We start from the raw sequence: 12,648 nt of genomic DNA, 5'->3' as shown, positions 1-12,648 counted from the left end.
GATGTGAGTAATGAGCATGAATTACTATTTTGTAACCTATCCCCACCCAAAACGCAGTTAGCCTGACCACTTAACCAACGACCTCTAATCCCTAACCTTCAACACCTGACCCAGAGGTCTCCCTCTGAGACCAGCATGGCTGACCTCTGACCTCTACATACCTGATCTTTTTCTGTTCTGTGAGGACTCCCTCTGAGACCAGCATGGCTGACCTCTGACCTCTACATACCTGATCTTCTTCTGTTCTGTGAGGACTCCCTCTGAGACCAGCATGGCTGACCTCTGACCTCTACATACCTGATCTTTTTCTGTTCTGTGAGGACTCCCTCTGAGACCAGCATGGCTGACCTCTGACCTCTACATACCTGATCTTCTTCTGTTCTGTGAGGACTCCCTCTGAGACCAGCATGGCTGACCTCTGACCTCTACATACCTGATCTTTTTCTGTTCTGTGAGGTCTCCCTCTGAGACCAGCATGGCTGACCTCTGACCTCTACATACCTGATCTTCTTCTGTTCTGTGAGGTCTCCCTCTGAGACCAGCATGGCGGACAGCAGTCGGAGGGTGGAGTTGGCCGATTTAGACTGGTTGTTCTTCATACCGAGGAGCCAACGCACCAACAGCTTAATGGCCTGCACCTGGGGAGGAGAGACGGAGAGTAGAGTGTAGTTACCTCTGGAGAGATGTGTATAGAGTGTAGTTACCTCTGGAGAGATGTGTATAGAGTGTAGTTACCTCTGGAGAGATGTGTATAGAGTGTAGTTACCTCTGGAGAGATGTGTATAGAGTGTAGTTACCTCAGGAGAGATGTGTATAGAGTGTAGTTACCTCAGGAGAGATGTGTATAGAGTGTAGTTACCTCAGGAGAGATGTGTATAGAGTGTAGTTACCTCAGGAGAGATGTGTATAGAGTGTAGTTACCTCAGGAGAGATATGTATAGAGTGTAGTTACCTCAGGAGAGATGTGTATAGAGTGTAGTTACCTCTGGAGAGATGTGTATAGAGTGTAGTTACCTCAGGAGAGATGTGTATAGAGTGTAGTTACCTCAGGAGAGATGTGTATAGAGTGTAGTTACCTCAGGAGAGATATGTATAGAGAGTAGTTACCTCAGGAGAGATGTGTATAGAGTGTAGTTACCTCTGGAGAGATGTGTATAGAGTGTAGTTACCTCAGGAGAGATGTGTATAGAGTGTAGTTACCTCTGGAGAGATGTGTATATAGTGTAGTTACCTCAGGAGAGATGTGTATAGAGTGTAGTTACCTCAGGAGAGATGTGTATAGAGTGTAGTTACCTCAGGAGAGATGTGTATAGAGAGTAGTTACCTCAGGAGAGATATGTATAGAGTGTAGTTACCTCAGGAGAGATATGTATAGAGTGTAGTTACCTCAGGAGAGATATGTATAGAGTGTAGTTACCTCAGGAGAGATATGTATAGAGTGTAGTTACCTCAGGAGAGATATGTATAGAGTGTAGTTACCTCAGGAGAGATATGTATAGAGTGTAGTTACCTCAGGAGAGATATGTATAGAGTGTAGTTACCTCAGGAGAGATATGTATAGAGTGTAGTTACCTTAGCCAGCACCTCAGGAGAGACTTCTTCGTCAGATGTCCACAGCTTCCCATTTTTGTTTCCTACAGACTGGAGACACACTCTTTACAATCCCTGTGTGTCTTTAGGTGACCCAAGCACTAGCATCGGTGTGTAGATACATGGATTTATGTGTGTGTGTGTGTGTGTGTGTGTCAGTGCGTGTATTAATGATTAGTGTGTGTGTATTTTTGTGTTTTCATGATCAATGTGTATGTGTGTATTTTTGTGTCAGTGTGTGTGTGTGTGTGTGTGTGTGTGTCTTCGCTCCCAAAACCCACCCTGTCATTCATGAGCAGGTCCTTGACGATGAAGTTGGCCACGATGGCCTTCATGGGGGAGGCAAACTGATCTGGAGCCAGTAGAGAGATATGACCCAGACTGACCAGGGGGGTTATCAACTGTTCTGGGACGTCAGCGTTCAGACTACGAGAGAGAGGCTGGGGGAGAGGAGAGAGGTGGTTAGAGAGAGAGAGGCTGGGGGAGAGGAGAGAGGTGGTTAGAGAGAGAGAGGCTGGGGGAGAGGAGAGAGGTGGTTAGAGAGAGAGAGGCTGGGGGAGAGGAGAGAGGGGGAGAGAGAGACTGGGGGAGAGGAGAGAGGGGGCGAGAGCAGAACCAAGTTTTCCTCTAGGATTTTGCCGTTTCTCAGCTCCATCCAGTATCTTTTCATCATCCTGAACAACTCCCTAGTCCTTGCCGATACCCATACCATGATGCAGCCACCACAGAGGCTGGGGGAGAGGAGAGAGGCTGGGGGAGAGAGAGAGGCTGGGGGAGAGAGAGAGGCTGGGGGAGAGAGAGAGGCTGGGGGAGAGAGAGAGGCTGGGGGAGAGGAGAGAGGGGGAGGCTGGGGGAGAGGAGAGATGGGGAGAGAGAAAGTGGCTGGGGGAGAGAGAGAGGCTGGGTGAGAGAGAGAGGCTGGGTGAGAGAGAGAGGCTGGGTGAGAGAGAGAGGCTGGGGGAGAGAGAGAGGCTGGGGGAGAGAGAGAGGCTGGGGGGAGAGAGAGGCTGGGGGAGAGAGAGAGGCTGGGGGAGAGAGAGAGGCTGGGGGAGAGGAGAGAGGGGGTTTCCAACACATCACTGAGTAACTGCCTCCGTATTTTTAAGCATGGTGGTGGCTGCATCATGGTATGGGTATGCTTGTCATCAGCAAATATTGGGGAGTGTTTCAGGATGAAAATAAAGAGAACAGAGCTTGAAGAATTATACATGGGCTAATCATTTACAATCCAGGTGTTTAAAAGCTCTTAGAGCCTGTTGGCCGTCTAGCCATGATCCCCAACATCTGGACAGAGCTTGAAGAATTATACATGGGCTAATCATTTACAATCCAGGTGTTTAAAAGCTCTTAGAGACTGTTGGCCGTCTAGCCATGATCCCCAACATCTGGACAGAGCTTGAAGAATTATACATGGGCTAATCATTTACAATCCAGGTGTTTAAAAGCTCTTAGAGACTGTTGGCCGTCTAGCCATGATCCCCAACATCTGGACAGAGCTTGAAGAATTATACATGGGCTAATCATTTACAATCCAGGTGTTTAAAGCTCTTAGAGACTGTTGGAGCAGAATCAGAATTAGTGATTAATAAATAAGATGTTTTATTTATATAATAATGAATATGTGGGATATTTGTCATTAGGATGTTTTGGATAATACTGTTGGCAGTTATCCCTTCTTCTCTCCTCGGGTTTAGTCACTAGGGGCCCCAGAGAGAGGAGAGGTCAGGCTTGTCTTCTTCTGGGAATGTGTCTAACTATTGTAGGTCTCCTCTGAGGTTGCCCGTATCTTGACCTAGTATATGACCTAGGACCTAAGAGACTCACTATTGTATGTCTCCTCTGAGGTTGCCCTTATCTTGACCTAGTATATGACCTAGGAGGCTCACTATTGTATGTCCCCTCTGAGGTTGCCCTTATCTTGACCTAGTATATGACCTAGGAGGCTCACTGTTGTATGTCTCCTCTGAGGTTGCCCTTATCTTGACCTAGTATATGACCTAGGACCTAGGAGGCTCAGTGTTGTATGTCTCCTCTGAGGTTGCCCTTATCTTGATCTAGTATATGACCTAGGACCTAGGAGGCTCACTTATTGTATGTCTCCTCTGAGGTTGCCCTTATCTTGATCTAGTATATGACCTAGGACCTAAGAGGCTCAGTGTTGTATGTCTCCTCTGAGGTTGCCCTTATCTTGACCTAGTATATGACCTAGGACCTAAGAGGCTCACTGTTGTATGTCTCCTCTGAGGTTGCCCTTATCTTGACCTAGTATATGACCTAGGACCTAGGAGGCTCAGTGTCTTTTCAGATCCAGGAGGGGGTGTATTTGAGGAGTATCTAGAATTGACAATTGATGTATGCCATTGGATGAGGTAATGTTTTGGTACTATGTGGTACCAAGAACGAGATAAGAACTTCGTTTAGGAGACCAAACTGAATGATAATTTATAGCTAATGCTATCTGGCTATGGGATACTCCTCTCTCAGAGAATTCATTTATAGACACTGAATTGATCCGAGAGTCACAGGGCCATGGTGAGGCTCATATAATTAAAGATGGACTCTATTGATTGGATCGTGATTTGATCGTATCTTAACATGTATTGACTCCGGGAGGGTGAATATTTATCTAATAATCAATATATTTTGTATTGGCACTTTAGTATCACCTAACAGCAAAGCCCTACTCTATCTCTGTGTGTGTGTGTGTGTGTGTTACCTCAAATATCTGCGCCAGCTGGACCTCCTTGTTACAGAAGATGGCGTGGATACAGTGGACAGCCTGTTTGGCCTGGTGGGGGGTCCCACGTTTAGCCTTCTGATGAAGGACTGGGATCAGGGTCCTGGGGGGAGGAGAGGAGGTTAACAGACTGACTACAGGGAGGAGAGGAGGTTAACAGACTGACTACAGGGAGGAAGGAGAGGAGGTTAACAGACTGACTACAGGGAGGAAGGAGAGGAGGTTGACAGACTGACTACAGGGAGGAAGGAGAAGAGGTTAACAGACTGACTACAGGGAGGGAGGAGGTTAACAGACTGACTACAGGGAGGGAGGAGAGGAGGTTGACAGACTGACTACAGGGAGGGAGGAGAGGAGGTTAACAGACTGACTACAGGGAGGGAGGAGGTTAACAGACTGACTACAGGGAGGGAGGAGAGGAGGTTGACAGACTGACTACAGGGAGGAAGGAGAGGAGGTTAACAGACTGACTACAGGGAGGGAGGAGAGGAGGTTAACAGACTGACTACAGGGAGGAAGGAGAGGAGGTTAACAGACTGACTACAGGGAGGGAGGAGAGGAGGTTAACAGACTGACTACAGGGAGGGAGGAGAGGAGGTTAACAGACTGACTACAGGGAGGAAGGAGAGGAGGTTAACAGACTGACTACAGGGAGGAAGGAGAGGAGGTTAACAGACTGACTACAGGGAGGGAGGAGAGGAGGTTAACAGACTGACTACAGGGAGGGAGGAGAGGAGGTTAACAGACTGACTACAGGGAGGAAGGAGAGGAGGTTAACAGACTGACTACAGGGAGGAGGAGAGGAGGTTAACAGACTGACTACAGGGAGGGAGGAGAGGAGGTTAACAGACTGACTACAGGGAGGAAGGAGAGGAGGTTAACAGACTGACTACAGGGAGGAAGGAGAGGAGGTTAACAGACTGACTACAGGGAGGAAGGAAAGGAGGTTAACAGACTGACTACAGGGAGGAGAGGAGGTTAACAGACTGACTACAGGGAGGAAGGAGAGGAGGTTAACAGACTGACTACAGTCATGGACCCTTTACCCCATGCATTAGCTATCCACCCAGTCTCTCCCTCCCTCCCTCCCTCTCTGCCTCCCTCCCCCTCCCTGTCTCTCCCTCCCTCCCTCTCTCCCTCCCTCTCTTACGATCGTATCTGCTGTAGCTCGGTCTCTATTTTCTGTCCCGTGTTCCTGAAGATCTGAATGGCCGCCTCGGCCACCTTGTCATCCTCCATCTTCAGACACTGAAGCAGAGACTCATACGTCTCAGCAGAGTGGAACGCTGTGGGGTGGGTGAAGGACAGAACCTGGAGGAGAGGAGGAAGAGGAGGAGGAGGAAAGGACGAGGAGAAGGAGAAGGAGGAAGACAAGGAAGAGGAGGAGAGAAGAGAGGAGAGGTGGAAGACAAGGAAGAGGAGGAGAAAGACAAGCAAAAGTTATTAATCTGTCCATTCATCCACCAGTCCCCTCCCTCTCCTCGTCCCCTCCCTCCCTCTCCTCGTCCCCTCCCTCCCTCTCCTCGTCCCCTCCCTCCCTCTCCTCGTCCCCTCCCTCCCTCTCCTCGTCCCCTCCCTCCCTCCCCTCGTCCCCTCCCTCCCTCCCTCTCTCCTCATCCCTCCATCCATACCTTCAGTAGTTCCAGTCCAGAGCGGATGGCGGTGTCTGGTGTGACACCTTCCTCATCATCATCAGCCGTTCCCTCAATGGACTTATTCAGCAGCTTGACCAGAGCACTGAGCAGAGAGACATCACATATAACATTATATAACCTCTTATTCAGCAGCTTGACCAGAGCAGAGAGACACCACATATAACCTCTTATTCAGCAGCTAGACCAGAGCACTGAGCAGAGAGACATCACATATAACCTCTTATTCAACAGCTAGACCAGAGCAGAGAGACATCACATATAACCTCTTATTCAGCAGCTAGACCAGAGCAGAGAGACATCACATATAACATTATATAACCTCTTATTCAGCAGCTAGACCAGAGCAGAGAGACATCACATATAACATTATATAACCTCTTATTCAACAGCTAGACCAGAGCAGAGAGACATCACATATAACATTATATAACCTCTTATTCAGCAGCTAGACCAGAGCAGAGAGACATCACATATAACATTATATAACCTCTTATTCAACAGCTAGACCAGAGCACTGAGCAGAGAGACATCACATATAACATTATATAACCTCTTATTCAGCAGCTAGACCAGAGCAGAGAGACATCACATATAACATTATATAACCTCTTATTCAACAGCTAGACCAGAGCAGAGAGACATCACATATAACATTATATAACCTCTTATTCAACAGCTAGACCAGAGCAGAGAGACATCACATATAACATTATATAACCTCTTATTCAACAGCTAGACCAGAGCAGAGAGACATCACATATAACATTATATAACCTCTTATTCAGCAGCTAGACCAGAGCAGAGAGACATCACATATAACATTATATAACCTCTTATTCAGCAGCTAGACCAGAGCAGAGAGACACCACATATAACATTATATAACCTCTTATTCAGCAGCTAGACCAGAGCAGAGAGACATCACATATAACCTCTTATTCAGCAGCTAGACCAGAGCAGAGAGACATCACATATAACATTATATAACCTCTTATTCAGCAGCTAGACCAGAGCACTGAGCAGAGAGACATCACATATAACATTATATAACCTCTTATTCAACAGCTAGACCAGAGCAGAGAGACATCACATATAACATTATGTAACCTCTTATTCAACAGCTAGACCAGAGCAGAGAGACATCACATATAACATTATATAACCTCTTATTCAGCAGCTAGACCAGAGCAGAGAGACATCACATATAACATTATATAACCTCTTATTCAACAGCTAGACCAGAGCAGAGAGACATCACATATAACATTATATAACCTCTTATTCAGCAGCTTGACCAGAGCAGAGAGACATCACATATAACCTCTTATTCAACAGCTAGACCAGAGCACTGAGCAGAGAGACATCACATATAACATTATATAACCTCTAATTTAGCAGCTAGACCAGAGCAGAGAGACATCACATATAACATTATATAACCTCTTATTCAGCAGCTAGACCAGAGCACTGAGCAGAGAGACATCACATATAACATTATATAACCTCTAATTCAGCAGCTAGACCAGAGCAGAGAGAAATCACATATAACATTATATAACCTCTTATTCAGCAGCTAGACCAGAGCAGAGAGACATCACATATAACCTCTTATTCAACAGCTAGACCAGAGCACTGAGCAGAGAGAAATCACATATAACATTATATAACCTCTTATTCAGCAGCTAGACCAGAGCAGAGAGACATCACATATAACCTCTTATTCAACAGCTAGACCAGAGCACTGAGCAGAGAGACATCACATATAACATTATATAACCTCTAATTCAGCAGCTAGACCAGAGCAGAGAGACATCACATATAACATTATATAACCTCTTATTCAGCAGCTAGACCAGAGCAGAGAGACATCACATATAACCTCTTATTCAACAGCTAGACCAGAGCACTGAGCAGAGAGACATCACATATAACATTATATAACCTCTTATTCAACAGCTAGACCAGAGCAGAGACACATCACATATAACATTATATAACCTCTTATTCAGCAGCTTGACCAGAGCAGAGAGACATCACATATAACCTCTTATTCAACAGCTAGACCAGAGCACTGAGCAGAGAGACATCACATATAACATTATGTAACCTCTTATTCAGCAGCTAGACCAGAGCAGAGACACATCACATATAACATTATATAACCTCTTATTCAGCAGCTTGACCAGAGCAGAGAGACATCACATATAACATTATATAACCTCTAATTCAGCAGCTAGACCAGAGCAGAGAGACATCACATATAACATTATATAACCTCTTATTCAGCAGCTAGACCAGAGCAGAGAGACATCACATATAACATTATATAACCTCTTATTCAGCAGCTAGACCAGAGCACTGAGCAGAGAGACATCACATATAACATTATATAACCTCTATTCAACAGTTAGACCAGAGCAGAGAGACATCACATATAACCTCTTATTCAACAGCTAGACCAGAGCACTGAGCAGAGAGACATCACATATAACATTATATAACCTCTTATTCAACAGCTAGACCAGAGCACTGAGCAGAGAGACATCACATATAACATTATATAACCTCTTATTCAACAGCTAGACCAGAGCAGAGACACATCACATATAACATTATATAACCTCTTATTCAGCAGCTTGACCAGAGCAGAGAGACATCACATATAACCTCTTATTCAACAGCTAGACCAGAGCACTGAGCAGAGAGACATCACATATAACATTATGTAACCTCTTATTCAGCAGCTAGACCAGAGCAGAGACACATCACATATAACATTATATAACCTCTTATTCAGCAGCTTGACCAGAGCAGAGAGACATCACATATAACATTATATAACCTCTAATTCAGCAGCTAGACCAGAGCAGAGAGACATCACATATAACATTATATAACCTCTTATTCAGCAGCTAGACCAGAGCAGAGAGACATCACATATAACATTATATAACCTCTTATTCAGCAGCTAGACCAGAGCACTGAGCAGAGAGACATCACATATAACATTATATAACCTCTATTCAACAGTTAGACCAGAGCAGAGAGACATCACATATAACCTCTTATTCAACAGCTAGACCAGAGCACTGAGCAGAGAGACATCACATATAACATTATATAACCTCTAATTCAGCAGCTAGACCAGAGCAGAGAGACATCACATATAACATTATATAACCTCTTATTCAGCAGCTAGACCAGAGCACTGAGCAGAGAGACATCACATATAACCTCTTATTCAACAGCTAGACCAGAGCAGAGAGACATCACATATAACCTCTTATTCAACAGCTAGACCAGAGCACTGAGCAGAGAGACATCACATATAACATTATATAACCGCTTATTCAGCAGCTAGACCAGAGCAGAGAGACATCACATATAACATTATATAACCTCTTATTCAGCAGCTTGACCAGAGCAGAGAGACATCACATATAACCTCTTATTCAACAGCTAGACCAGAGCACTGAGCAGAGAGACATCACATATAACATTATATAACCTCTTATTCAGCAGCTAGACCAGAGCACTGAGCAGAGAGACATCACATATAACATTATATAACCTCTAATTCAGCAGCTAGACCAGAGCAGAGAGACATCACATATAACATTATATAACCTCTAATTCAGCAGCTAGACCAGAGCAGAGAGACATCACATATAACATTATATAACCTCTTATTCAACAGCTAGACCAGAGCACTGAGCAGAGAGACATCACATATAACATTATATAACCTCTTATTCAGCAGCTAGACCAGAGCAGAGAGACATCACATATAACATTATATAACCTCTTATTCAACAGCTAGACCAGAGCAGAGAGACATCACATATAACATTATATAACCTCTTATTCAACAGCTAGACCAGAGCAGAGAGACATCACATATAACCTCTTATTCAACAGCTAGACCAGAGCACTGAGCAGAGAGACATCACATATAACATTATATAACCTCTTATTCAGCAGCTAGACCAGAGCAGAGAGACATCACATATAACATTATATAACCTCTTATTCAGCAGCTAGACCAGAGCAGAGAGACATCACATATAACCTCTTATTCAGCAGCTAGACCAGAGCAGAGAGACATCACATATAACCTCTTATTCAACAGCTAGACCAGAGCACTGAGCAGAGAGACATCACATATAACATTATATAACCTCTTATTCAGCAGCTAGACCAGAGCAGAGACACATCACATATAACATTATATAACCTCTTATTCAGCAGCTAGACCAGAGCAGAGAAACATCACATATAACATTATATAACCTCTTATTCAGCAGCTAGACCAGAGCAGAGAGACATCACATATAACATTATATAACCTCTTATTCAGCAGCTAGACCAGAGCAGAGAGACATCACATATAACATTATTTAACCTCTTATTCAACAGCTTGACCAGAGCACTGAGCAGAGAGACATCACATATAACATTATATAACCTCTTATTCAGCAGCTTGACCAGAGCAGAGAGACATCACATATAACCTCTTATTCAACAGCTAGACCAGAGCAGTGAGCAGAGAGACATCACATATAACCTCTTATTCAGCAGCTAGACCAGAGCACTGAGCAGAGAGACATCACATAAAACATTATATAACCTCTAATTCAGCAGCTAGACCAGAGCAGAGAGACATCACATATAACCTCTTATTCAACAGCTAGACCAGAGCAGAGAGACATCACATATAACATTATATAACCTCTTATTCAACAGCTAGACCAGAGCAGAGAGACATCACATATAACATTATATAACCTCTTATTCAGCAGCTAGACCAGAGCACTGAGCAGAGAGACATCACATATAACATTATATAACCTCTTATTCAGCAGCTAGACCAGAGCAGAGAGACATCACATATAACATTATATAACCTCTTATTCAGCAGCTAGACCAGAGCACTGAGCAGAGAGACATCACATATAACATTATATAACCTCTTATTCAACAGCTAGACCAGAGCAGAGAGACATCACATATAACATTATATAACCTCTTATTCAGCAGCTTGACCAGAGCAGAGAGACATCACATATAACCTCTTATTCAACAGCTAGACCAGAGCACTGAGCAGAGAGACATCACATATAACATTATATAACCTCTTATTCAGCAGCTAGACCAGAGCAGAGAGACATCACATATAACCTCTTATTCAACAGCTAGACCAGAGCACTGAGCAGAGAGACATCACATATAACATTATATAACCTCTAATTCAGCAGCTAGACCAGAGCAGAGAGACATCACATATAACATTATATAACCTCTTATTCAGCAGCTAGACCAGAGCAGAGAGACATCACATATAACCTCTTATTCAACAGCTAGACCAGAGCACTGAGCAGAGAGACATCACATATAACATTATATAACCTCTTATTCAACAGCTAGACCAGAGCACTGAGCAGAGAGACATCACATATAACATTATATAACCTCTTATTCAACAGCTAGACCAGAGCAGAGAGACATCACATATAACATTATATAACCTCTTATTCAGCAGCTAGACCAGAGCAGAGAGACACCACATATAACATTATATAACCTCTTATTCAGCAGCTAGACCAGAGCAGAGAGACATCACATATAACATTATATAACCTCTTATTCAACAGCTAGACCAGAGCACTGAGACATCACATATAACATTATATAACCTCTTATTCAGCAGCTAGACCAGAGCAGAGAGACATCACATATAACATTATATAACCTCTTATTCAGCAGCTTGACCAGAGCAGAGAGACATCACATATAACATTATATAACCTCTTATTCAGCAGCTAGACCAGAGCAGAGAGACATCACATATAACATTATATAACCTCTTATTCAGCAGCTAGACCAGAGCACTGAGCAGAGAGACATCACATATAACATTATATAACCTCTTATTCAACAGCTAGACCAGAGCAGAGAGACATCACATATAACATTATGTAACCTCTTATTCAACAGCTAGACCAGAGCAGAGAGACATCACATATAACATTATATAACCTCTTATTCAGCAGCTAGACCAGAGCAGAGAGACATCACATATAACATTATATAACCTCTTATTCAGCAGCTAGACCAGAGCAGAGAGACATCACATATAACATTATATAACCTCTTATTCAGCAGCTAGACCAGAGCACTGAGCAGAGAGACATCACATATAACATTATATAACCTCTTATTCAGCAGCTAGACCAGAGCAGAGAGACATCACATATAACCTCTTATTCAACAGCTAGACCAGAGCACTGAGCAGAGAGACATCACATATAACATTATATAACCTCTTATTCAGCAGCTAGACCAGAGCACTGAGCAGAGAGACATCACATATAACATTATATAACCTCTTATTCAGCAGCTAGACCAGAGCAGAGACACATCACATATAACATTATATAACCTCTTATTCAGCAGCTTGACCAGAGCAGAGAGACATCACATATAACCTCTTATTCAACAGCTAGACCAGAGCACTGAGCAGAGAGACATCACATATAACATTATGTAACCTCTTATTCAGCAGCTAGACCAGAGCAGAGAGACATCACATATAACCTCTTATTCAACAGCTAGACCAGAGCACTGAGCAGAGAGACATCACATATAACATTATATAACCTCTTATTC

General features: G+C 43.6%; 1 protein-coding gene across 2 annotated transcripts in view; it reads right to left on the bottom strand.

Annotated features, from left to right (window-relative positions):
• Nucleotides 1-12,648, bottom strand: part of LOC118936834 (sister chromatid cohesion protein PDS5 homolog A) — a 90,851-nt gene that overhangs the window by 23,688 nt on the left and 54,515 nt on the right. For both annotated transcript variants that reach the window (XM_090209509.1, XM_090209508.1), the window contains 6 exons: nt 5,959-6,064; nt 5,478-5,638; nt 4,307-4,430; nt 1,872-2,030; nt 1,573-1,641; nt 502-638 (listed from right to left, as the gene is read on the bottom strand). In XM_090209509.1, coding sequence (XP_090065635.1) covers nt 502-638; nt 1,573-1,641; nt 1,872-2,030; nt 4,307-4,430; nt 5,478-5,638; nt 5,959-6,064 — 756 coding nt within the window. The remainder of the gene's footprint in view (nt 1-501; nt 639-1,572; nt 1,642-1,871; nt 2,031-4,306; nt 4,431-5,477; nt 5,639-5,958; nt 6,065-12,648) is intronic.

This window comes from Oncorhynchus mykiss, chromosome 19, assembly GCF_057628025.1.
Source record: "Oncorhynchus mykiss isolate SJ-2025 chromosome 19, ASM5762802v1, whole genome shotgun sequence".
In the NCBI taxonomy this organism is placed as follows: Eukaryota; Metazoa; Chordata; class Actinopteri; order Salmoniformes; family Salmonidae; genus Oncorhynchus; species Oncorhynchus mykiss.
The sequence above is the reverse complement of the archived record's forward strand: the minus strand, read 5'-3'. Positions and strand labels throughout refer to the sequence as shown.